We start from the raw sequence: 27,171 nt of genomic DNA on the forward strand, positions 1-27,171 counted from the left end.
ATTAAGCTTATTTGAAACATGTTTTGCCACAAATTGTTTGTGTGTGGTGATTGTTCTATTCTCACTATATTTACATTGATATATTTCAGAAAAGCTATTTAATATTGTTTCGCTGCCGGTAATTATGACATCGCCATCTTGAATATATTGAATATTTTTCTTATCATGATTTCTCTTCTCTAAAGATAAAAAGTATTTTGTGCTACGTTCTCCTTCTTCGTGCCAGGATACCCTAGAACGAATAATCAATCCATCGATCATTGGTCGCCTAAGCTCCTCTAGTTCGTTTTTCAATGTCTGTAATTCATCGATGTTACTTTCTTGGCCTGAATGCACACATTTTGACTCAACTTTGGCAATTTCAGCCTCTAGCTTGATCTCCTTAATTCGTCTCTCTCTAGCTTTCTTTTTTGAATATTTGACTGTTTCGCCTCTTATCATCATTATTAATGTTTCGTAAAATAAGCTGTCGCTTATAATTAACTGTAGCGAATCGTAGTATTTATAGTCAGTGTAAATGTCATTTGCGTACACGGGCACTGCGTACTGTTTTATATTGTGTATTATACACTCCTTAATTATTTCTTTGTAATCGTCACGTGCTAAATGTGAAATATTGAATTTCCATAAACCACTTCCTCTTTTCTGTTTGCTTTGTAATGAAAGCGAGATCGCGTTGTGGTCAGTACGATATCCTGGTAAAATATCGGCGTCTAGAGATGAATTTATCATCTCATCACTAATAAAAAACATGTCGAGACGTCCTGCTTTTAGCGGATTTCTCCTTAGCCATGTGTACTTACGTTCATTTGGATATTTGTATCGCCAGATATCTATTAACTTGTGTTGATATATTATTTCTTGAAATTGTTGTTTGGCACGATGATTATTTTCGCTGACGTAATTAAATGAATCAATATTTGGAAACATTACAAAATTAAAATCACCGGCAATAATTGTATGTTCAACGTCAAATTGTTCAATTATGCCTTTCAATTTATAGTAGAAAGTTGGGTTGTCTTCATTTGGTCCATATATATTAACGAATAGATATGATTCGTTGTATATTTTACATACTACGAGAACGAAGTTTCCACACTCGGATTTCCTTTCTTCAATAATTGTATAAGGACAGTTATTATTCATCAGTATGCTTGTGCCTCGGCTACGTGAGGATAAGCACGAATGATACGCTTTTCCCGTCCACAAGCTATCAAAGTATACTGTTGTTTTCTCTGTGAGGTGGGTATCTTGTAAAAATACGACATTGAACCGCTTATTTCGGATATAATGAATTACATCCCTACGTTTCTTCGCATCGGCAAGTCCACGACAGTTCATTGACATAAATGTGATTTTCTCTATCTTGAGCTTTTACGAACAGTGCAACCAGTCACTTTGAACATTTGGGACTGTGAGAAAATCACGGTCGCTGTGAGGCGCGACCCGCGCTGCCGAGGGCACGATCGAGCTGAACGCGGCCCGTGTCGCCGCCATGGTGGCGCAAGGCTCGTAACACCACGCAGCGGCAGCGAGGACCAAGGCTATCTGGCCTTGGCCGAGGCCGGCGCCGTGATGAAACCTCCCCACCCGCACGCACCGGCGAGGCGCCGGCAAGGTGTCGCAATCTACGCACAAGCAGTGCCCGACCCTCGGGACAAGAGCGGTGGCGAAACCGGGTCAGCGTGGGACGACACAGCCCACGTCGCACCTACAGCTGTGCCGCGCGGCGCGCGCGCTCTCTTCCACGTTAACATTATGCAGTTGATTGTATTAATTGCACGGCCTTGGATCGGAACAGGTTTATATCTTTGTAGCACTGTATAACATATGATTGGCGCCACGTGTCGTGCGCGTTTCTTCGACGTTTAAAATATGTAGTTTATTGTATTTATGTCGTAAGCACTGCATTGGATTGCAACAGTTATTATTCTTTTGCCTGGAATACGGATCATATTATTTATTGTCTATTGATAATGGATTACGACGTATTCAACGATAGATACGTGCGTAATAACCTATTGCAGGACCGACATCTACAGACTGCAGGTTGTACAGTACTTCAGAGTGAGATATGCATTAGGTCTCTGGTGTGTGTCACGGAATGTTCAGGATCTTACGTGGTTTCACGGGTTTATCCTAAACAGAAAACATACCTAATACAAGTTGTATCATTTGGCGGTTGTATTATGTAGGTTTAAAAATGGCAATGTACCATTACGATAAACGATACGGGCCTTCTGGTACAATAAACACTGATGGTGTACCGGGTCGCATTGTTTATTGTGATGATTGTAACTGCTAACAAAATTGTGATCTTAGGTATATCAAGTGTGACCTTTATCATATCTGGTATTCTGTATGTAGCGCTGTCGTTTTATGGCTTCGTGAGTTAGCACTTGTTTCGCATATGATTCAGTTCGCGGATAACGAAGGGTTCTTACAACCACCCATGTAGCATATGTAGCACACTCTTTGGTGCATTATTTGTATATGTTTTACCGCGGTCCTTCGGATTGTGTGAAAGTGCGCGGGTCCTGACGTCACACTGCGTGTGACGGTATAAAAACTCGCGCGCGGCTCAGGGTCGGGGCTGGTTCGTTCTGGGGGACTCTCGCTCGCATTCGCCCGACTCGACTCGGCAGGAGCAGTGCTGCTCCTCTGCCTCGCCACGCTGCGATGTGAGTACCGGTGGGACACCGGTCCAGTCAGGACCTGTTGTGCCCGAGTGACGCGAAAGTGTTTTCGTCACTGCGCGTGTAGCGGGTAACATTGCGCCTGTCTGCCTATTGCCTAGTAACTGTGCTTTTGCTTTACTCGAATCTAATCTCATGTCTATTGTGGCCTGTAATGTAATATACCTGTTCCAAGGCAAAGCAAATTCTTTGTAGTTGGTAACGTTCACGTCTGAAAGAGACGAATGCTTTAGAAGTGGTGCTAAAAATAAACTTTCATACTCCTAGACAAACGACCTGCTCAGCAGACACTTCACGCGTGAAGCCAAGCTGGCAAAGGAAAATATAAAATTCACACTGGTGGCTCGTCCGGGATGTAATCTTAATCAGTTCGATTAAGAGACCTGGAGATGCCCTTACTGGCTTTTGGTTGTTTATTAGCCTTGTTTATTATTTTGTTCATGGTCATTGCTTCCGGCTCCGAACTGTAATCACCTTCAGTCTGGGCTCGGCCATCAGTGAAAGTGATTGAGGACGGTATGTGCAAAACACCACTTATATAATTCACAGGACGAGAAAGAAAACATTGTTGCGGGATTACTTGATTGAAAGTGAGCTGTGCAATTCCGGGGGACCGGACCCGCGCCGCCCAAGGCATGCAACCTCGACCCAGTATGAGTGTGTGTGCGTAACAGCTTCGTAACATGTTACGAAGGCACCAAAACTGCTTCGTAAATGTTCAAATGGGTGCTTTATTCGAAATCAGCTCCAAAAACTACAATAGGCACACATAAAACTAAAAAAGTGAACCAAGGTCATCAAAGGTCAGCGATCTTGACCTAACCTCTATTCGTGACCTTGAACCAGCAATTGCCCTCTCACAGTGTGCCCTCCCGACTCACACTGTGACCAGCCGACTCACATTGTGTCCTCCCACAGTGTGCCCTCTCACAGTGTGCCCTCTTACAGTGTACCCTCTCACAATGTGCCCTCGCGATTCATGGTGTGCCCAGCCGACTCACAGTGTGCCCAGCCGACTCACAGTGTGCCCTCTCACAATGTGCCCTCTCACAATGTGCCCTCTCACAATGTGCCCTCTCACAATGTGCCCTCTCACAATGTGCCCTCTCACAATGTGCCCTCTCACAATGTGCCCAGCCGACTCACAGTGTGCCCAGCCGTCTCACATTGTGCCACTGCCCTCACGACTCACAGTGTGCCCAGCCGACTCACAGTGTGCCGAGCCTTCGCTCGAGCCGGTCCAGTCGGTCGGCCGCCGAGACGGGCCGGCCTCCGCCGAAGAGGCTGCCGTTGGCTGCTGGAGGGCCGGCGGCCGGCGGCGGCGCCTGTGGCACCGGCTGGGCCGGGCCCAGCGCCAGCAGCGCGGCCAGCAGCGCGGCCGGCCACCAGCTGCCAGCACCGACCATACCTCCGAGTGGGCTGAAACGGCCGGCCAGAGGCGGATTGTCGCCGTCGGCCGACTGCCGACTGCTAGTGACTGACGGTGACTGCTGGTGACTGACGGTGACTGCTAGTGACTGACGGTGACTGATGGTGACTGCTGGTGACTGCTGGTGACCGCTGCTGACTGGTCGGGCAGCACTGGCCGTCGCAGACCGCCGCCACACTCGCTCTGGGCCGAGTCTGCCTGCAGCAGCGGTCGTACGTCGCAGCACCCGGCCCGGCCCGTCAGCCGTCAGCCGTCACCGGCCGTCAGCCGTCACCGTCACCGTCACCGTCAGCCGTCAGCCGTCAGCAGCTCTGTGTACGCCGCGCGCAAACCTCACACAGCCCTGTCATCGACCGAGCGTCACTGAATGACAGCGGCACGAGCAAAACGACTCAGCGCCACGGCTATAACACGCAGCAGTTGTTTGCTCAAGGTACTTACATACATGCCAGATGTGGCATACCATTTTCAGTTACTCAAACGCAAGTTTTAGTGCGTGTTTACGCTCGCCTGTACTGGCCTTTTTACAGCAGGGGCATTCCACGATAGATCGTACCGGTCTTTTTTCAATTAGTCACCCTCATCTCTCGGATTTTGACGAGAATTGGTTTTAGGGGTAATCAGGAGCTTATAACAATTTCAAGCTTATCCCGCGCCCCGCTGGGCTATTCAGCCATACGCGCCCTGCTGGGGGGGGGGGCAGATTCTGCCCCCCCCCCCTGTCTAACTTCCGAACCGATGGTCGTAGAAAGACGGGGAAAACGGCAATCGAAAGCTCTCAACAAGGCGGATCTTAAGTGCCCATTTTTTTGCTTAAGTAGGTCAGAGGTCAGGTCAAGGTCAGGTCAAGGGTACAAAATGCAAGTTTCTACAGTATCGGCCTTGCACCGTAGTTGCCGAAGAATGGACTGAGACTGATTGCCCAAAACGTGTTCTTAGGCTACCAAGACAATATTCGTTGCATACAATATCATGCAAAGGTCAAGGTCAAGGTCAGGTCAGGTCACCAAAAACGAAATATAGAAAAGGGCATGTGCGACACATGTTTTATGGGTCATTTTATTCATAGAATTCAATAGGCACACTCAATAAGTGATATGGACCACATCTGGATGAACTTCAGGTCGAGGTCAGGTCAAGGTCAGGTCAAGTGAGGTCAAATTTTGAAGTTGGTTGTTAAGGCCTAAAAAGGTGTCTATCTGATGCAGATTTTCACGGCGAATCGAATGGTGCTATTTTTGTTTCCGTACCAGGTCTAGAACTTCCAAAAGAATCATTTTTCGAAAATTTTGTGTGTCGTGACGTCATAAAATTTTGAATAACTCCCACATTTTTTAACCGATTCTTCTAAAAATTGGTATATAAGTGCACATAGACCAGTTCTCTGACATTTATTCCGGTTTTACGATACACTCAAAATTTTGGATTTTATCATTATTTTCCCCAAAAAGTCAGTTTGTTTAGAAAAAAATTGGGCCAAAATCCTAAATTTTCAAAACACCGAGATTGCCATTTGATAGACAAAGTAGAATCACGTATAACCTTTTTTGTTACGTCTTGATTCCTTTAAAAATGAAGATGTTAGCGGCGTTTGAAATTTTGCCGTTTTTGAGGCGAAAATTGCGAACATGACGTCACTAAAACGTCATTTTCTCAAAAAATTTCCGACGGATTTCGCTCACATTTTCAGGAAACGTGTCGAATTGATGTATGATAGAGCATTGAAAGTTTGACGTCGCTGGCATAACGCGTTTAGAAGTTATTGGCGAAAGACGGGAGGGGGCAGATTCTGCCCCCCCCCCCCAGCGGGGCGCGGGTTATCAGATAAGTATTTCTTTTTTAGTTATAGTGTAGTGTAACATCTTTTACCTTGCGCTGCTGCGCTATGTTTGGTGGGCTGTAACTCTAAGACGGCTTATTCAAATGCCAAACGTTATACAACATTGAAAAACAATGAAACAGTGATTAACATGCGTTTTTGAGACTCTGAAGAAGTGAAGAATAAAGTTTTTTGTATAGGGGAGAGTGGGGTAAGATGCCCAGGGTGGGAAAGACGCCCCACCCCTTCTAGCGGCGAAACAATGAATCGAACCTGGAAATTAATGTTCTTAGCGTAAAGTGGAAGACTGCCTTGGTAACTGCACACAAATTTGCGAAGCTCAGTTGGGCAACGGCTGGCTGGTGATTGCATGTTTTTTATTTGCTTCTTTCAAAAAATATTTTGATGTCAAAACATTGTAATTATCAAAGAAGGTAAATAAATTTTATGTCCCTTGCTATGGTCGTGATACATTAACCCGCGCCCAGATGGGGTCTGCCGAGCAACGCGGTCTGATGGGGGGGGGGCCATTTTGCCCCCCCCCCCCTCAGATCTCGAGAACCACGCAACATAGCGACAAGCGGTAAACGGTGTTGGATAGCCCCAACGGGGAACTACCTTGTGACCCAATTTCATTGACCTCGGTCAAACCGATGACGTCACAGGTGAGGTCAAAGGTCGAATTTTCACCGTTTACAGGCATTTCAAGAAATGCGTTGTAAAATCGTGTAAAATGCATTTCATTGAAAATCATCGATGGGGAAATGTTCTTAAAACACATATTTTGCTATTTGAGGTCACTGATACCAGGTCAGGTCACAGAGGTCAGGTCACTGGGGGGTCACAATATGAAAGTGTCGTGTGATACATGTTTTATGGTCCATTTTACATGACAAATGCGATTATGTGGGTCAGACAGACTTTAGGGCCAGCTTAGGTCACGTTTTGGTCAAGGTCAGGTCAAGGTCAGGTCAAGGTCAGGTCAAATTAGGTCAAATTTCAAAGTTGATATTTTTGCATAAAATGGGTATCGATTCGATGCAGCTCGTCACGGAGAGTTCAATGGTGGTCTCCGTTTTGCGCTACGAGGTCTAGAATTGCTAAAAATGGAGTTCAAAAATTTGACGTCATCAATTTTTAACAGTTTTTTCGCTATAACTTGGCCAAAAAAAGAGGTATCGATCTAAAATTTGGTATGTATATCGAAGAGCGCAGGGACTATCACGTATATTCCGGTTTTTTTCGAAATTCGAAAACAATTTTGGAAATTTTTTGAGTTTTTCTAAAAAAATCAATTTTTTTGATTTTTGGGGGTCAAAATCCCAAAATTTTGAAAATCCGAGATAGCAGTTTTGTAGCGCCGTCTTTTCTCTACACAACCACATAAAGAACTTTAAAATTGCTTGTTAACTGTAGAATTGGTGAGCGTTTCAAGATGTCATGTTTTTTGCTCATTTTTACTCGAACATGACCTCAGTTTGACCTCAATAACTCCTGACCTGAGGTGACCTGTGACTTGAAATTTTGTGTGAAGGTGTCAAATTGATGTCCGGTAAGGTACCCAAAATTTGGCGGCGCTGCGCGCCGCCGTTTTCTCGCTATTTAAGACAAACCACAGGGGGGGCCAAAATGCCCCCCCCCCATCAGGGCGCGGGTTAACATGCGTGTACTGTGTCCCAAACAGTTTGTTTCAGGATATAGTTTTATGGCAAACAAATTGTACAGATTTAATGTTAATTCGGTACCTTGGGGTAAGATGCCCCCTGCCCTGATGGGGAAAGACTGAACGAATATAAATATGTAGGCTGGCCTTCAAGGAACCCGTTAAATCATTTATTACATACTTGTGATGAGAGACAAAAGCCGATCTGGGACTATTGAGAGTCCAGTACGGTCGGGTGCTCCCCATGCCGGTCTCTCGGCCCACACAGCGACTTTTTGGGCGGCATCTGACTCTGAGAGCCCTCACGACGGCCTCTGTGGGCCCCATTATTGGCTCCAAGGCTCCTCACGACATCCTTTGAGGGCTCCCACTTTGGCTCCACGGGCCGCGCTGGCATCTGAGGTCCCCACGATGGGCTCGAGGGCCCTCAAACATCATGAAGACCTATTTAAGGGCCCCATAACAGTCTCCGAACGCCACCACGGAGGCTTGTTTGGCCGCGCTGGACTATGATGGCCCTAACGATGACCTCTGAAGCCCCTTACGACTACTTTTGAGGGCCCTTACGATGACGTTTAGTGTCTATTGCAGGCTCGAAGGGACTACTGATTCGTTCAGGCGATTCACGTACCCATTTATGTCACTTGTAGTGCAGGGGGGCATCTTCCCCAACGCCAGGGGGCGTCTTTCCGACCCTGTGGGGTAAGATGCCCCCTTTCACTTCTTCAGGAAAATGCTTAATAGCATAAAAGCTATCATATTTCAGGCACGAAACTTTGTTATATTTTGGAGAAAAATGATGTCGGCTTCCGTCGAAACTCCAAGTTTTTGCTTTCCGATCGTCATTTTCGAATGATATATGAGATTGTAAAACCCTGGGCATCTTACCCCACTCTCCCCTACATCTCGAGTTTTTTCATTTTTTATTTTTAAGCTTTCGGGCCGATTTGTTTAAAGGGACTATCCCACCTTCTAAAATGTTGTTAAAACCAGTTAAATTGTGCCCGACTTTATAGATTGGATGACCAGGAACACGGTTCTGGCATTTATTTTTCATTAAACATCTTAGGCTTCCCATATTCCAAACACAAACTTTCAAATATGTGACGTCACAGCCCAAAATTACCTCCTTCCCCAGGCCACATTACTGTCATAAAGCTGATTCTTTTTACTCTGTAGGCACCACAACAAAGTTCAGACCAAGTTTAAAGCGATTTTTCAACGAACAAACCCATTTAAATCAGAATGACTAAACGAGGTGACGTCACACTAACGGCCGCTCCATGTTGAAGATAGGGCCTTGCGCAAGGCCCATTTTCAAATGAAGGGAACGAATTTCTTCAACACCAAGAGGCCGCGGGGGTTGCAACCTAGATAGATAGTGGTTTCTGAACCTCGCCGCAAACTTGGCTATCTCAACTCAAACCCCATGTTAAAGGTGGGATAGCCCCTTTAATTTTTGTTTCCAGGGACTGCGGATTTCAATTTCGTAGGGTGTGCAAGACGTGGCGATTGCCCCCTCCCACCCGCCCCCCCCCCCACCCCACCCGCCCCCCCCCCCACCCCACCCGCGTCGGGCTCCTTCCCCAAAGCCAGCGTTGCCATTGGTCCGGAGTAAGCCGGTTCTAAGGAAGCGGGGGTGGGAAAAAAACGTCAAAATTGACGGTTGTAAGACACATGAGCACCTTACGTTCAGGAGATGTGTGAGCAGAGCAAATGCACATTCATTCATGCTACGTGATCCGAATAGGGATGGGATCTTAAATGCTAAGCACATAATAATTTTTTATATAATACCTCTGACTTAACTAGTATTTACTAGGGGATTTTCTTATTTAGTCCGAAACTTTTGATAGGAAGGATTCACAAGGACAGAGCCACCGCTAAGCGAAGCTTGTTGCGGTGACCCTGCCCTCTACGCTCTGATCGCGCAATTCCAGTTCTATGGCACATGGGCGTAACCACCGCGCTGGAACGCTGGAAATTCCCGCCCATTTTTTGGGAGCTGAAATGCCGCCCCCGGTAGAGGAAGTCTGCAATTGGGGGGCTTGCGGACTTCAAAACGAAGCAAACGAAACGGCACTGCTCGCAGGCGCGGATCCAGGGGGGGGGGGCGGCGGGGGCGGCCGCCCCCCCCCCCCGGCAAAGTGGCGCCCTTTCAGCTGTCCAACGCTATATATAAGGCGCGCTTTAGCACTATCAATACCCACGTCCCATGCAACGGCGCCCCACACAAACCTCCGACGCAACAGTAGATGGTAGTGGATTGCATACGCAGTCGCTACCAAGGCAAGGCGCCCCTTTTATGATTTATCGCATGGAGGCGCCCCTATAAACTTCATAGGCGCCCCTCTTTCACATAAAGGCGCCCCTCTTACTCACCCCATTCCCTTAGGCAATGGCGCCCCCCTTGGGCGATGGCGCCCCCTTGAGGGATGACGCCCCCTTTAAGTTTGTCCGCACCATTTTTAGCGTGGTTACGCCCCTGATCTGCAAAGCATAAAAGGCGCCCCGCCCCATTGAAGATCACAGGCGACTGGGCGCCCCATTGAAAAAAAACATGGCGCCCCTCAGCCTCCAGACCAGAGGCGTATCAAGCATACGCGGGCAAGTCCATTGCCCTCTACTTTAAATTTGGGACGCCCCTTTGGGCCCTGAAGGCGCCCTCATTATTATGTCGTTGCATGGAAAGACATTACTTGAATTTTGAAAACCGCTGAGTTCACTCCTCCTCAGTCCCCGCTAAGCAACTTTATTTTGCCACAAAAGACTGTCTCTGGTCAGCAAAGGCGCCCCTCCAGCCAAAAACGGCGCCCTTCTGGCCAGCAGCAGCGCCCCTCCCGTCATCCAGAAAGCGCCCTCAGAGTCATGCACTGTACTTACTTTTGGGGATTCCTGCATGCACCTCTGCTCCTGAGCATCGGGCTAAAATACCTAACCCGTTAGGCCGTTACTAAAAAAGGAGACATTTATTACACCAAGGTTTATCAGAAAAAAAACAACATGCAGTATCTTTATCTTAATTTTAATACAAATAATACAAAAACAAAAATCGGTAAAAATGCCCTTTAGTATATAAATCTCCGCAGTCATTTTTACTAGCGCCATTCCCACATCTCCCGCATCTCCGGAATCAGAGGATCGCGACTCCCTTTATTGTTGCTATGCAACAACGTTCGGAGTGCGTATGCGGTATCTTGGCGAATGCTGGCCTGTGGCCATATGCCATATTGATGCCATATCGCTGTGCCCTGATCTCGGGCCTTGCCCTGATCGCTATTTGTGTGGAGTCGGAGGGGTGGCGGGGGTTCGCGCGAGGTTAGGGACTAGGGTCTGAGAGAATAGCAATCGACAACCTGTTTAGTAAAAGTGAAATAATACTTAGGTTTATCATAGATATAAGAAGGTAATTGAGCCAGTATCCAGACAAAGGAAATGGAAGAACCGAAAGGGAAACGCAGAAAGAAATCAGGCGCGCAACGGCGAGCGGAAGACCAAAAAGAGAAACTGAATCGACTGCTCGCAAAAAACAGGTCGATTACTGACTTTTGGGGGTAAGTAGGTATCTGATGTTTCTACAGATACTCATTCAGTGTTGTGGACGAGTTGTATGGGCCGCGGCCGCCGGGCTGGTGCCGCCTCTGCGGAGATCCTGGCCCGAGGCGGGGGCCGCGGCTCGGCGGGGAGTGCGGCTGGTGTGGCGGTGTTGGGCGGACGCGGCTGGGACGGAGTGCTTGTTTGAGGGTCCAGGTAACTAAGCGAGTTTGAGAATACAAGAAGATGTGATACTTTATGAGAGAAGCTCCTCCGACGGCTACATATTTTGGGGGCTCGTCCGTGCGTGAGGCCCCGGGATACGAGGAGGCTTCTCTGCCCACCGTTTTCTCGGGTAAGCTCTGCTACCGGCATTGCATTCTTGCCGTTGCCGCCAACTGTGCACAACCGGCTATGGCCCCTGTCTGGGTGTTGCGTTTCGTTTCGTCGTGGCTCGTCGCAGCCGCTGTTCTGAGGTGGCTCTGAGTTCATACCAGTTGCAACCGGTTACGACCAGCTACCCCTCGGGGCGCGGCACGGACAGCCTTGACCGCTGCCTGCCGCCGGCTCGCCTGTTGGCGCCGAGCCAGCTGCATCTCGGGCTTCAGTTCGTGTTGCCGTTTCAGTTCGGAGTAACTGAGCAGGACGTGTCCGGGAGTTACCATCCCCTGTCCACGAGTTACCGCGGTGTCTGGCAAGTCGCCCGACCGCTCGACGGCTGTCCGTGAGCCAGTAGCTGTCTACTCGGCACCATGTCTGAAGACGGGGCGCAAACCGAGGAGCTGAGCGACCTGCGCGAGCAGCTGGCCATTGCCCTGCAGCACATCTCGGAGCAGCAGCGCGCTATTGCTGACCTGAGCCGCCGTTTGGAGCAATCGTTGGCTGTCGGAGGGGGCGCGCCCAGCGCGATCCTGGGCGCCACTTCAGGTAGGGCGCCTGCCCTGCCTCTCCAGCCACCAGCGACTGATAATGGTATGCCACCGCCAGCGCTGCAACTGGCCTGACTCTCGTGACAACTCCACAGGACGGCGAAGAAGCTGGTGGCGATGTCGTTCCCGATGACCGAGAGCGAGTTCCGGATCTCGCCTCTGTCTGTGAGCACCAGCGCCAAGATCGCCTTCTCCGAGAACTCCGCAGCCATGTCCGCCAGAACCTGTCTGAGTTGAGGCTGCCGAAGGAGTTGGAGCACTTCGGTAAGCATCTGAGTCACATGTTCGTCAGTCATGATGTTCTGATGTACCGTCACAGCAAGCATGGGAATGTGCCGGTTGTCTCAAAGCTCTTGCTCGCGGAGCTGGCCACAGCAGCTCACCAGGCGATGGCGCACATCGGGCGAGACAAGCTCTTCAGTCTGATGGCCAGCCAGGTATTTAGTCCAGGTCTGAGCAAACTAGTTGCTGATGTGGTCAAAACATGTCGTCACTGTCAGCTGTATAAGTCATCTGCTCAGAAAATCGCTGTCCCCATTCACCGCATTGAGAGCCAAGTACCTTTTGAACTGGCTGCTGCTGACCTGGTGATGTTTCCTCACACCCCACGTGGCTTCATCGGCTGTCTTGTCGTTGTAGATCACTGTTCCAAGTGGGGAGTAGCGGTACCGGTGAGAAGGAAGACGTCAGCTGCAGTCGCCATCGCGTTCGAGCAGCGAGCCCTGCCGGCTCTCCTGCGCAGGCCAGCACGACTCCTGACGGACAACGGTGGCGAGTTCGTGGGCCCCGAGTTCCAGGAGATGCTGAAGAGGTGGGGGATCAGGCAGACGTTCTCGACCCCCTACCGACCACAAAGCAACGGTGCAGTGGAGCGCCTGAACCGCACCCTGAGCCAGGAACTGCGGCTGCTGACCGACAAGCCTGGAAAGTGGGACCTGTACCTGCCGAAGGCCATGGCAACCTACAACGGGACCATGCACTCTCAGCTAGGCGAGTCTCCAGCGGACTTCCTGCTGAAGCAGAAGCATGGCTCTGGGAGCGTGCCGCTGGTCCCAGTCGATCGTCAGAGCTGCTGGCGTCCTGGACACCCGAACTTCGCGCCCTTCGAGGTGGGTGATCTCGTGAAGCGAGAAACTCAGCGACCTGGCAATCTGCTGACGGGCAAGTTCGAGCCGCGGTTCGACGGGCCCTTCACGGTGAAGTCCCGACACAGTAACGGCGTCACCTACATCCTGGAGACGGACGCCGGTGAAGAGCTCAGGGCTCATCATGCCCAGCTCCGACCGTGGAAGACGACGCGACGCGGGCAGCCGCGCGGTCTCCCAGGCGAACCGACGTCCAGTGTCGCGGAGCGCGGATAGGAGAGAGACGACTGAGCGGGCCGAGACTTGTATTGCAACTGTAGTACTGATACTGATTCTGATTCGCCAGTGCCTGTGCGTTATATGCAGGGTGGTTGCACAATGAAGGACCGGTCCGCCGACCTTCTGGTATATCTAGGTCGGCGGGCGGTGCCGTCACGAAGGGGAAAGTGACGGGTATTTCATTGTAACAAAGCTTGAACGTGTACTCTCTTTATCATGATATGGAAGAAGGGAATCGGTCCCACATTATCTTCCCTCCCCCAGGGAAGCGTAGGGAACCGAAGCGATCATAACAAAGAGAGGAAACGTTTAGCTGACGGAGAAAGAAATTTCCATATGAGCGTATCACAAAATGGTATGAACAGATTAGTAAGTTTCGTGACAATTACACCTACTACCGGGCGATCCCTCCGCACTCTTAGCGGGGACCGTCCCTGGGCATCTTTGGCCCTCGGCATCTCTGGCCGAATATCAACACAATATAAATTCAGTGAATTGACCACGATTAACGTATTTGAATGTTCATACCGTTGAGAACAGGCTCTTTTTACGTTTACTAGTGTCAAAATGACACGGCAAAGTGCAGGCAAACTTTAAATGCACTTGCAATTTCTCCGTGAATTTTGGGGTGAGCAACCACAATGAAGTGCAACAAACGACAGAGCACTGACGAAAACGGATAACGAAACAGTTTTGAAACACATCGAAGTTGAGACAAATTTCACAGCACAATTTCACTGTCGCTTTTTGACGAAAATACAGCAAAAGTTCATAATGGGTGAATTTTCTTGATTTCGGTGCCAATTTGTCTTGAATTTAGCGTTGAAGTTTTTGTTTTATCTTCTCTCCTCCGAGCTTGAGTCCTTCAGCGAGGTGGTGTCCATCACTCGATGATGCTGAGGAGGACGGCGCGGGCTGATGAGCCGTGCGCTGTCGGCGGGCTCCGTAGTAACAGTCCAGGGCAGCAGATGACGTTGCCGCAGGGCAGATGGTATTGCCGGGCAGAGCCACTCACTGGAGACGGTGCTGCTGGACGATGACGAGTCCAGGATGGTCACTGGTCAGCTCCCAAGTCGATGACGTGACGTAGGGGCGACACACCGTCACGGAGCACGGACTAACCAGTCTGCGATGTCAGTGCAGATGTAGAGGCTGGGGTCCGTGGTGAGGGGCACAAGTCCCCTCGACCGCCGCTGCCACCATTGTCGCGGAGCGCGGATAGGAGAGAGACGACTGAGCGGGCCGAGACTTGTATTGCAACTGTAGTCATGGTGTGTCAAAAGTGGAAATAGCCGCCCGGCTTTAGTTCGCCAGCCTCGTCAATAGATGGCAGTACCACAATATGGGCAGCGGATCGTGCAATTGACGTCAAATTTTCGTTATCTGCTAAGAATTGAATGGCGGATCTTTTCATGCAAGAATCAAGTAAATCGGTCCACAACTTTTCTAGCAACAGAGATATGAAGTCAAACACCCTGCCAGAGCGGCGGCGCGGTGGCCGGCGGTGACCGTTACGCGCCGCCTGGGAGACTGGCGGCGCTGAACGGTTCCGACTTGGCACTGCACTAAAACCTGTTAACTGCTTGGAATAGTTATTATAGCAAAATTTTCATTCAAGTGAGGAATAACCAAGGGCAGGAAGTATGTATCCTTGTGTGCGTACTGTGTAAGCCAAGAAACTGCATTAGCAGATACTCGCTAATATTAGATCCAGTCAAGTCCAAACGCATTCCAGGGGATGTGTTTCTGATGGGTCAACAATATTTATCGTTCGAGGGCGGATACAGTTTTAACAATACAAAAAATATTTTTGCACAGCTCTATTCCTTGAATAATCCTGCACAACGCCTCATTCCTAGTTAAGCGAATTAGCCCACCCTGGTTGAATAAATAAGGCGATTTCGCCACAAGGTCGCGGAAAACCGACCGAAAACGGCCGCGCTCAACGTTAATTTGGGCATGCAGACTCTTAAAAACTGGCATTGGGCGAGTAGGGTTTCCCAGGTATTGGCTCCAAAACACCGTATTCGGCTCCCGAATACGTCCAAGTGACCCGCCTCGTTCCTAGTTAAGCTCTAATTAGATCAAGTGACTCATAAGGAGCGAAAAAGCGACAAAAAGCATGAATTTCCCTATGGCGGCGGGCTGCCGGGTTGCCAGACGGCGCACCGGCTATTTCCACTTTTGACACACCATGTACTGATACTGATTCTGATTCGCCAGTGCCTGTGCGTTATATGCAGGGTGGTTGCACAATGAAGGACCGGTCCGCCGACCTTCTGGTATATCTAGGTCGGCGGGCGGTGCCGTCACGAAGGGGAAAGTGACGGGTATTTCATTGTAACAAAGCTTGAACGTGTACTCTCTTTATCATGATATGGAAGAAGGGAATCGGTCCCACACCAGTCTCTCCTTCCCGCCGGAGGTGTTCTTCTGCCCGCTAGCTCGGAGACCGTGCAAAGTCGTCCTGGCATACTGAGAAACGACCACGGCCAGGCGCGGACTGCACCCGTCCGTGCGGACGACGGAGCGGCGCGCACCGCGACCCGCACTCTGCGTGCGGATGGTGAAGCGACGAGGGCGGCCGTTTCTCGTCCGACTGACGGATCCCGACAGCCGAGCCGGCCGGGCGCGAAAGTGGTGCGCTTCAACGAGGTGGGGCGCGAGCTGCCGCGCCGTTCTGGCCGCGTTCGACGGCCGCCGGAAAGGTGGGGTTATAGTTAAGATGGTTATGTTTGTGATGCTGTATATGTTCGATTTGTTTGTGTCTATGGCCCCTACAGCACGTCGGCGAGATAGCCGTGTGTGTTGCTCGTTTAAGTTGCCTGGCGAGATGCTTAGACAGCGGCTGGGGGTTGTGAGCGATTCTATTTTTGTTTGAGTCTGTGTTATGCTGTATGCGTTGGTATTAGGAGCTACTGTGTCGCATGTGGCGAAAAGCTAAAGGGGGGAGATGTGGACGAGTTGTATGGGCCGCGGCCGCCGGGCTGGTGCCGCCTCTGCGGAGATCCTGGCCCGAGGCGGGGGCCGCGGCTCGGCGGGGAGTGCGGCTGGTGTGGCGGTGTTGGGCGGACGCGGCTGGGACGGAGTGCTTGTTTGAGGGTCCAGGTAACTAAGCGAGTTTGAGAATACAAGAAGATGTGATACTTTATGAGAGAAGCTCCTCCGACGGCTACAGTGTCAAGTACGTATCTAAGATGCGATCAAGCGGAGGGCAGAGGTCGTGTTGGTCGTGTCCATGAGGGGCCCCAGGGTAACCCAGATTGCAGAGCATGGCAGACGGCTCGACGGACCGCGTGCTATTTGATATATTTTCCATGCGCAATCTGGCTCGATTGTCATGCGCAGTGCGCACCTTGCGGTTTTCTTGTTGAACGGCAGGGGCGGACCCAGCAAACTCCAAAGGGAGGTTCATGAATCGCAGTGGTGCCCCTACTTTATACTTATACCCAAAATTAAAAACAACGGATTTCGGCCACTATTTTGGTGGTGCCCTATTTTCAGTTCTTTTTTTTTGTTTTATTTATTTTCTCTTTTTTTGTCAGTGCCAGTGGTGCCCCAGCCCCTGGCAGGCCTGTGTTGCCCCTGTCAAGTAGGTATGTGGTCTGCTCGGTCCACTATACGCCTGACCTCAACGTGCCATTCCTCACTAAAATACCTAGGTGCCCTCTACATGCCGCCCCTCCCAGAGTTCCTCGGAGCTCTCTATGTGCCGCCCCTCACAGAACCCCGCCACCCTCAATGTGCCGCCCCTCTGCACAATGCTACATCGCCGTCTGTGCCGCCCTCCCTAGATGACTTGCCGCCCCTCCCTAGAGTACCTACCTCGGCGCTCTCTATGTGCTGCCCTCGCCACAACTTCCCGCCGCCGTCAATAAGCCGCCCCTCCCCACAATGCTCCATCGTCATATGAAAGAGAGAGAGAGAGAGAGACAGAGAGAGAGAGAGAGAGAGAGAGAGAGAGAGAGAGAGAGAGAGAGAGGCGGTTTATTGAATCACATGGCTGCGAGGATAGCTCATATGTAGCGCGGCCTATGTGTTGCCATCCCCCTCCCCCAAAGTGCCTCGGCGCCCTCTAGGACAATGCACCACTCTCGGCGCCCCTCACCACAAAACCCCGCCGCCCTCAAAGTGCCGCCCCCCCCCCCCAGAGTACCTCGGCGCCCACTATGTGCCGCCCCTCCCCACAACGCTTTACCACTGTCTCTGCCGCCCTCCATATTTTCTATCACAATTTTCTATCACGGTCGGACCCCCTTTGGCGAAGCCTAATACAAAAAAGCTTAATCAGCAATGAGGCAGCAAGCATCTTTTCCTAACAGGTCACGTCCTCATCCTGCCTCCGGCGGTCTCTCCTCCCAGCACCAGAAGGGAGCGACTCCAGAGACCTCAGACGAGCGACCGGACGGCGCCTCCGGCGGTCTCTCCTCCCAGCACCAGAAAGGAGCGACTCCAGAGACCTCAGACGAGCGACCGGACGGCGCCTCCGGCGGTCTCTCCTCCCAGCACCAGAAAGGAGCGACTCCAGAGACCTCAGACGAGCGACCAGACGGCGCCTCCGGCGGTCTCTCCTCCCAGCACCAGAAAGGAGCGCCTCCAGAGACCTCAGACGAGCGACCGGACGGCGCCTCCGGCGGTCTCTCCTCCCAGCACCAGAAAAAAGCGACTCCAGAGACCTCAGACGAGCGACCTGACGGCGCCTCCGGCGGTCTCTCCTCCCAGCACCAGAAGGGAGCGACTCCAGAGACCTCAGACGAGCGACCGGAGGGCGCCTCCGGCGGTCTCTCCTCCCAGCACCAGAAAGGAGCGACTCCAGAGACCTCAGACGAGCGACCGGACGGCGACTGTCTCGATCGTTCCAGTTTGCTTATCAGCGCATCTCATACCGCCAGGTTAGTGGACATTTGCTGTTTTTCTGCTGAATTTTCAATTGCGCAACTGTAGAAGGTTAATTGCATAAAGTTAATCAGCCTCTATGTAAGATGCGATGGCTTTGTCAACCGTACATTATTTTCTTCGTTCAGTCAGCTTATAACGGGGTTAACATATTAACAAATATTATGTTTTGTCTACAGTCCAGCATCGGCTGGTGAGGATCTCGACGACCCGGACATTGATCCGGAAAGCTCTTTTGGCGCTTCTGGCCAGGAAGCAAGCTCCGAAAGTTTCAACAGGTGAGATTTAGTTTGTGTAAAAAAGCGTTCTATCTTATTTGCTTGAATCTTTTTGTGCCACTCTATCTGGAGAAATTAACCTTTTGGAAAGAAATGCACGCTTTTGTGCTTCGTTTGCGGCTTTGGATCTTTTGCAAGATATGAAAAGGTAGCAAAAGCATATAAATCATATTGGTGATCACTGGGTGATCATATTGTATCTGTCAACACCTTTTCTTTAACCCGCGCCTGACTGCGGTCCGAAACTGCTGGATCGATTTTCAAAAATTTAACGGCGCTTGAAAGCCCTGGAGGATCTGTCGAGGTCAGGTCATAGTTAAAATTATTCACATTTGGGCCATGTTCATTTTGGGGGCCCTGGCGGCGGCAACACAAGTTGTACCGTAACCGGGCTCCATTGGGGCCCGGTACGAGTTCCGGGATTACATTTAGGCCATTAGGAGTTCCGGGAAAACTGTCGTTAAAAGCTTCTAAATGTAACTCACGGTTTACTTTCACTGACGTAAATTGAAATCCGAGAGTTACTGTAGTATCAAGAGCCGTTAAACGAGTAGAAACGGACGCGTAGAGCATACAGCGAATAGAAAGTTCATGATTGTATGTAGGTGTGTGTAAAATGAACAAAAGCGCATTTTATGTTTCGATCGAATTAACAAGGCTTTCATTATTTTGGCAGGAGCACGGATCACGATGGCATTGAGACATCCTTGCCTTCAACATCTATCGCCGCGAATCTGGAGACGAACCGTTGGCCAGAACTCCCTGCAACGCCATATCACCCCGAGCCAGCTTTGATTCCGAAGCACAGCCGTGAAGTAAAGGGGAAATTCCGGAACTCATACTTTAAGAGAGAGTGGTTTCAGCAATATCCCTGGTTGCACTACAGCGAAGAACTGCATGGTGTTATCTGTTTCCGGTGCTCTGCCATGTGCCGCAGACCAGGAGCATGCTAGAGGGAGTATTGAAAGGCTATTCCCTGGATCTGAAGTACCTCCGCGGTCAGGCCTACGACGGCGCTGCAAATATGGCCGGTGCCTACAACGGGACGCAGGCTATAATCAAGCGCACACAACCACTTGCACTCTACCTGCACTGTAGCGCTCACTGCGTGAACCTGGTGACAGAGGCCTTGTGCCAAGCATCAAGCATCATCCGAAACGCACTGGGTGTATGCAACGAAATAGGCACCCTCGTAAGCAGCAGTCACAATCTGAGACGACTGCTGGCGGCTTCCTCAACAGATACGCCATATATCAAGCTCAGGCCGCTGTGTCCGACGAGATGGACTGTCCGAGGACAGTCAGTGAGGGCTCTCCTCGGCCAACTGGACACCGTCATACCAGCGCTAGAAGACATGCAGAACACGAAGGGAACATGCTTGGCAATGGCGAACAGTCTACGATCCGGCCTGGTGATATACGGTTTGGTCGCCGCCGATCGCATTCTCCACATCATGGAGCTGTGTAGCCGGACCTGTCAGAAGAGGGGTGCCACGGTGACTGCCACGCTCACTGCCATACAGGTAGTAGTCGACGAATTGGAGGTGGAAAGAGAGGAAGGCTGGAAGACAGTGGAAAAAGAAGCCGAGAAGAAGGTAGAAGAGAACGGTCTGGAGCCCATCAAGCTTCCAAGACAGACGAGAGCCCCAAGACGCTACAGTAGTGGTCAGTGGAGCCACGGAGCATCAGCACAATAATGTCAGCGAGTACCTTCGAAAGGAGTATCGTGCGATGCTCGACACCGCCCTGCAGAAACTCAGACAATTCTTTGTCAACAATAAAGACCTCCTCCAGTACCAGGCCATGGAGAACGTGCTTCTAACAGGAGCAATTCCACCGGAGACGGAGGTACCGAGGGAGCCCACCATAAACTACAGTCGGCTAGAAAACGAGCTCAAGGCGTTCCATCGGCAGCACCACTTCAAGACGACCGAAGAAGCTGCTGCCATCCTCCTGGACTCTAACCTAAGGGACATCTATGTGGAGACAGTCAAGTTCCTGGACGTTCTGCTCTGCGTGGCCGTGTCTTCAGCCGAGGCGGAGAGGTGCTTTAGCAAGCTTCGGAGAGTGAAGAGCTGGCTACGGAGCACAATGACGGAGAAACGTCTATCCGACCTCCTGATCTGCCACGTCCATCAGGAGCTCCTAGATAGGGTTGAAATCGCAAAAGTCGTGAAGGCTTTCGTGACGGATGACCACCGCCGGCGAGTCTTTGGGGATGTGTGAAAAGAGGAATCAGGCGTAGCCGGAAATTCGAACCGGTGTAGTTTACTGTCGCAAAAAAGCATGTACAGTGGGTCTATTTAAGATCTCCAGAGCCACCACGTGGCGCTACGGTCGGGGTAGGGCGAGTCCAAATCCCGAGGGAAGTGAGGTTACCGGTCATTGTGGGGGAAGGAGGGAGGGGGAGTGACGCGGTATCACGGCGCATGTGGCGTGCGTAGCGCCGGGAGTGGGCCGCCCAGGGCCGCCCGCCACTGCGCCGAGGCTGAGGGGAGGGGATGATGGTTGCGGGTGCGTTCACTCCGGTATGGTGGTATCCCGTTCATGTGGAGCCGGCAAGAATGCGACTGAAGGGGATCATTATCTCAAACAAACGGGCAAGCCAGAGGCAGCGTCAGTTCCAGCCAAAATGTTGAACAATGATAATTGAAATCTTGGACGTATTCATAGCATGCAACTATTCAGTCGATAGTTGCATGATGTTTTTCATGATGCATGATGAGGCTTTTCTAAACTGTTATTTGAGTTACATATTTTTCATTTGGCACGTTCAGTTTTGGTGGGGTTTATCGGGTCGAAAAGAATCAGAAAAGAAAAAGAGTTGAAATGGCTCCAGACAAATTACCAAAAATATTTTCTTAAAAAATGCAACTTAGCTAAATATTTATAACCCATAGTTTTGACTTTTGGAGAGAATATTGGGGAAAGATATTGGGGAAAGATGTCATCGTGCTTTTCTGTGTTGCAGTAGAAGGAATGGTTTGGTTCGTGTCTAGATAAAACCAGACCCGGGAGTGGGGCTCGAACTCAGGTCATCGCATTCAGCTCACAGGTTACCCAACCTCAACGCTACGAGCACCTATCGCCGACCTGCGCAGCTTGCTCAGTGTTTCGGCTAAAGTTCGGCCAAAGTGTCTGACGTCCGTCAATGTCACGAGGCGAAACCCCGAGGTAGATGTCCGTCCCGGTAGCTCGGTTGGTAGAGCGTTGGACTCCATGTGCCATGTGGTGAGAGCGCACGTCCCGGTTGCAAAAGTCCGGGTTCGAAACGCGACGTGTGCTTGACGTTTTTAGGCCTCCTGACGGGTATGGTTGTGATTGGTGGCAGACCGCTGCCAGGCGAAGTCAGTGAGGGGACCGGCCGTGCGCGGCTATGTGCGCACGTTACAAATTTGGACTCTAAATTCTGCCATAGACCAGGAATTGCTTACCCGGAGGGTAGAGGGCAGGTTCAATGCAACAAGCTCAGCTTAGCGGGGACTCTGTCCTTGTGATTCCTTTCATTCAAAAGGTCCGGACCAAATTTATAGTAAAAAAGGAGCCGAACCAGATTGGACCGGGTTGAACCCGGTTGGACCGGTGTCTTACACGTAATCATGGTCAGACAAAACAGTGGCTAATATCGGGTCAAATATTTTTGTTAACTGATATTAGGTATTGTTTTTTTAGCTTACATGTATAATAACTTTGAGCTTTTTTAACTCGAGACTTCATGCACAAAAATGTGGCATTCGTCCACTTTTCCTCATCTTCTCTTAGCGACTTAATTTGACATTAAAGGCCCATCTTACCAGCAAAAAAAAAATCACCTGCGTGATAATTATTTGCCCAAGGGCGCTCTACGCAAGAAACGCCAGCCGGTCAAAAAAACTGGCGAACTATACGATCTTTCTAGTGCTTGAATTACATTCAATGAAAATTTCAGGAGACATAAATAATATTAATCCTTATAGCTACTGGGCGCTCGGAGCATTCGCTAGCATTCCATTGCCAGCTGCATTTATACCAACATCTCATTTGCATTACTTTGGGTTCATCATAGTTGACAGTAGATGAAGCGGCCACAGCAAACCCATGCCTCATTATCCTTTCCTTCCAAGCAGCCAAGCTAACCGGCCGCCCGGCCCACCACCGCCACCGCGATATGGAACAACGCTGGAGTGCGCCATTTGCCTGCGGCAGTGCCCCACCGCGCCGGGGCTGTTTGACAAATCACCCGCACCGTGACCTCGCCACCCGCCACCCCCCCCCCCCCCGCCCACTTCCCCATAGGGCCCAGCTCGGTAGTGACCTCTCCTTGAATTTCACATGGAATCGACTGAGGCTCAACGCCATCTAGTTTCGTCTGGAGATCCTTACTAGATCCACTGTACATTGTACAGAGATCATTTGCATCAATTCGGTTATCGGTAATACATCTGGCGAAGACCAGGATTTATTTTTCAATGGAAGCTGACCGCTTTCATGCAAACTTTTAACTTAATAAAAACAGACAGGGTATATCGGAGCAGTCAGTTTGTGTCGGGATTGTCGCGAGTCTGATCTTCCCGTAACATTCGGAAAGCCTTTGCAGATTAAAAAAAGTAAAAGAGATATATGCAAATAATATTGGGCTCATTGCATGCATTATTTCACGTGTGTGTGTGCTTATTTGAAGATTGTGCCTATCATTTATCAATCCGGTGCGTAGTAGCAAAGTCAAACTGCTAGCAATGGGCTGACCGCCCATCTTACGCATACATATCTACCGCATAAAGTATCAATAATTCGAACACCAGTGCCGTGGCGGGTTCTCTGCGTCTGCCCTTATAACGTGTAGTCTGTTGACTGCTGAGTATTGTTCTTATTTCCCAAAGCGAAAGTACTTGATGCACAACGGCCCTCAAACTCTCGCCTCTGGCTCCCAGAATATGAGTGCCGCCCTTCCCTTCGCATTTGATGTCGCCCCCGGAGGGAGATTTCCAGCCCATGTAGCGTTGTCAGCGTGGCCACGGACCTTTTTGGTATGTTCTGGCGTTACCCTTTTTCCATTGAAAAAACGTACAACATTGAAGTTTACTTGAACCCAAATAAAACTGGCGCAATGTGTACCGCCACCTTCAGCCTCAAAACGTTCCTTGTTTCAATCTCTATCAATATCAGTCGGCTAATCGTGCATTTCTTAAGAACTGAGGTGGTACCTGGGGGGTAGAAGCACCCAAAGTCGGGTCTCTTTAACATTGGGTTGGTGGTGAAATTCTATGATTTGGGACTTTGCTGGCTTCCTCGTCTTACATTATATCAGTGGGTACGCCACCTTCAAGCTATACTGATAGAGCTATCAATTCTAAAACTACTGGTGCTTGTTTCGGCATCATTCGACAAATACCCAACTGGTACCTTGGGGGTAAAAAACTTCCGATTGGAAAATATAGAGGAAGGTCATGGGTTCAAATCTCATCGCCGACGGAGTTTTTGCGTGTTCGGGTATTAATATGACCGAACGCGCTTACCACCGATATCTTAACCCTAGAACGCCTAGGGGGGGGGGTTGTATCAACCCCCCCCCCTGAGGTTTTTTCGAAGTGCACGCTAAACGGCTTGTCGTAGCGGGCTGAAATTTTCAATACCCTCTGGGGCAACCTTTGCGCATCTTTTGCCGAAAAAAAATTGATCGGGTCATGTCAGGTCACGGAGTTATGACGTCATAAGAGGTACAGCCTCCGGCCGACAGTTACCAAACGTGTGCGCCGAATCCCTAGGTTTTCTGCCGGTGATACCCACATTGTTTGATGGATCATGATGAAACTTCCCATGCATGTTGGGGCAAGCATTGGCTATCGTGTGGTGCAAGAAAATTGACCGCGTCAGGTCAGGTCACGGAGCTATGACGTCACAAGAGGAACAGCGTCCGGTACTATTTTTGAAAAGCGCCCGAACCACTATTTTGCTAATTCTTGTCACCTCAATGGGAATATGCAGCAATATTAGCTTCTATAGGGAGCAAATGGACCTCCCAAATCCAAAAATACAATCAGATTTCAAAAATTTAAATTTTGATTTTTCGAATTTCTGCCGCCGACTGTGACCTTGCCGACTTCCGGCGCTCCCAACGCGCCATTGTTAGAGCTAGGGAAACGAAATACATACCAAACGATAGAGAATTGATCAAGGAACACGATAGTGAAGGTTTCAAGTCGATATCTCCCACCGTTTTGCCGCAATCGCCGCGGAAATTGAAAAAGTTTGATTTTTTCGGAAAATTTGACCTTTGACCGGTCATAAGTAGGTCAAATGTTGACCTAGGACCAAAAAATATACCACCAATCGCGAGATCTCGTTGAGAGCAATCCGTTGGTTTTTTCCGCTAAGCTCTACGACCTTCCGTTTCGAAACGCCAGGGGGGGGGGTCGTAACAACCCCCCCCCTGGTCGTTCGTGTTATGAGAAATGGCCTGGTCGTGCGAGGGTTAAGAGCCAATGATCCCTACCAAGTCCCGCGAGGTGACATTCGATCCATTCGAAGAACCATACGCCGCCGCAATACCTCCAGGCTCCACACTCGGAAGCAATGGCGCCCATAGTGCTGATGGTGTCACAACAGTGGAAGAAAATCCTCAGAAAATAAGACATTTGCGATGAATATTGGAAATATTGAAAGACAATATTGTAAAAAAATGTTTTTAGGACTCTGTTGATGGTATTTCAACTCGATCGGTACGGGTACCACTTTATTCGCCATGACGTCTTTTATTTTCATGGCCATCACTACATCCCCCAATTACGGAACGGCTGTGCGTGCGGCCCGGGTGTTCCGTTATTACGGAAGGCGCCCAGCCGGTGGCCGCGCTGACAACGCTACAGTTTTAACGTGCATAAAGTTGCATTATATTCACATTCAGATTCGCGTGCACATTCGCGGACCCCTCAGATTTGGCTAAAAATTACACAGCTTATAGATTTTGAGCTCTTGATTGCGAAAATCATGTTTTTATTTCACGCCGTCAAGCGGTTCTCGAAATATTCACATTTGTTTTACTGCTAACATATTCAGGACCGTAACCCTTATTGGAAAAATCGGACCCCACCAAACTTCTCAAAAACTCCTGAGATGATGTAAACATAAGCACTGATCCCAAAAACTAATTTGTACTTAACGCCGTCCCATAGTTTTCTCAGGATGAGCATCTAAAGTTCAAGGTCGTTCAAGGTCATGTACCTTTTCTCACCTTTTGGCGCTATTTGACACGTGACAGCTTTATATTTATGATGGACATTCGCACTACCTCCTACAAAAACAATATACTGAAATCCAAGGGGCGTTGCTGTACCAAAATGTAAAAAAAGCGTCAAAACCTCTTTCATACAGCTAACAGTTAAATACAAGGGATATTCGAATTTGCCACACATAAAGCAAATTTGTCGGACCTGGTCGGACCCCTCCGATATCGTTCAAAATCTCAGGAATGATGCTCCTTGACCTCCTGAACATGAAAATGGTACTCCCTTTGAACGCCGTCAAGAACTTTTCCAGATATACGCATCCATGCACATTCAAATTGCCTAGGTGTTGCATATGCACGTTCGGCGGACCCCTCCGATTTCGTTCAAAATCTCAGGAATGATGCTCCTTGACCTCCTGAACATGAAAATGGTACTCCCTTTGAACGCCATCAAGAACTTTTCCAGATATACGCATCCATGCACATTCAAATTGCCTAGGTGTTGCATATGCACGTTCGGCGGACCCCTCCGATTTCGTTCAAAATCTCAGGAATGATGCTCCTTGACCTCCTGAACATGAAAATGGTACTCCCTTTGAACGCCGTCAAGAACTTTTCCAGATATACGCATCCATGCACATTCAAATTGCCTAGGTGTTGCATATGCACGTTCGGCGGACCCCTCCGATTTCGTTCAAAATCTCAGGAATGATGCTCCTTGACCTCCTGAACATGAAAATGGTACTCCCTTTGAACGCCGTAAAGAACTTTTCCAGATATACGCATCCATGCACATTCAAATTGCCTAGGTGTTGCATATGCTTGTTCGGCGGACCCCTCTGATTTCGTTCAAAATCTCAGGAATGATGCTCCTTGACCTCCTGAACATGAAAATGGTACTCCCTTTGAACGCCGTCAAGAACTTTTCCAGATATACGCATCCATGCACATTCAAATAGCCTAGGTGTTGCATATGCTTGTTCGGCGGACCCCTCTGATTTCGTTCAAAATCTCAGGAATGATGCTCCTTGACCTCCTGAACATGAAAATGGTACTCCCTTTGAACGCCGTCAAGAACTTTTCCAGATGTACGCATCCATGCACATTCAAATAGCCTAGGTGTTGCATATGCACGTTCGGCGGACCCCTCCGATTTCGTTCAAAATCTCAGGAATGATGCTCCTTGACCTCCTGAACATGAAATTGGTACTCTCTTTGAACGCCGTCAAGAACTTTTCCAGATATACGAATCCATGCACATTCAAATTGCCTAGGTGTTGCATATGAACGTTCGGCGGACCCCTCCGATTTCGTTCAAAATCTCAGGAATGATGCTCCTTGACCTCCTGAACATGAAAAT

The 27,171-nt window shown here is 49.7% G+C and overlaps 1 protein-coding gene across 1 annotated transcript in view; it reads right to left on the reverse strand.

Moving 5' to 3' along the window:
• LOC122377469 overlaps nucleotides 1–4,134 on the reverse strand; it is a 50,671-nt gene extending 46,537 nt beyond the window's left edge. Inside the window, exon 1 of the mRNA XM_043357524.1 lies at nucleotides 3,909–4,134. Within this exon, the coding sequence (XP_043213459.1) occupies nucleotides 3,909–4,102 (194 nt within the window). The 5' untranslated portion in view covers nucleotides 4,103–4,134. The remainder of the gene's footprint in view (nucleotides 1–3,908) is intronic.
• Nucleotides 4,135–27,171: the final 23,037 nt, after the last annotated feature.

Source organism: Amphibalanus amphitrite, unplaced genomic scaffold (assembly GCF_019059575.1).
Source record: "Amphibalanus amphitrite isolate SeventyFive unplaced genomic scaffold, NRLGWU_Aamphi_draft 000045F_arrow, whole genome shotgun sequence".
NCBI lineage: Eukaryota > Metazoa > Arthropoda > Thecostraca > Balanomorpha > Balanidae > Amphibalanus > Amphibalanus amphitrite.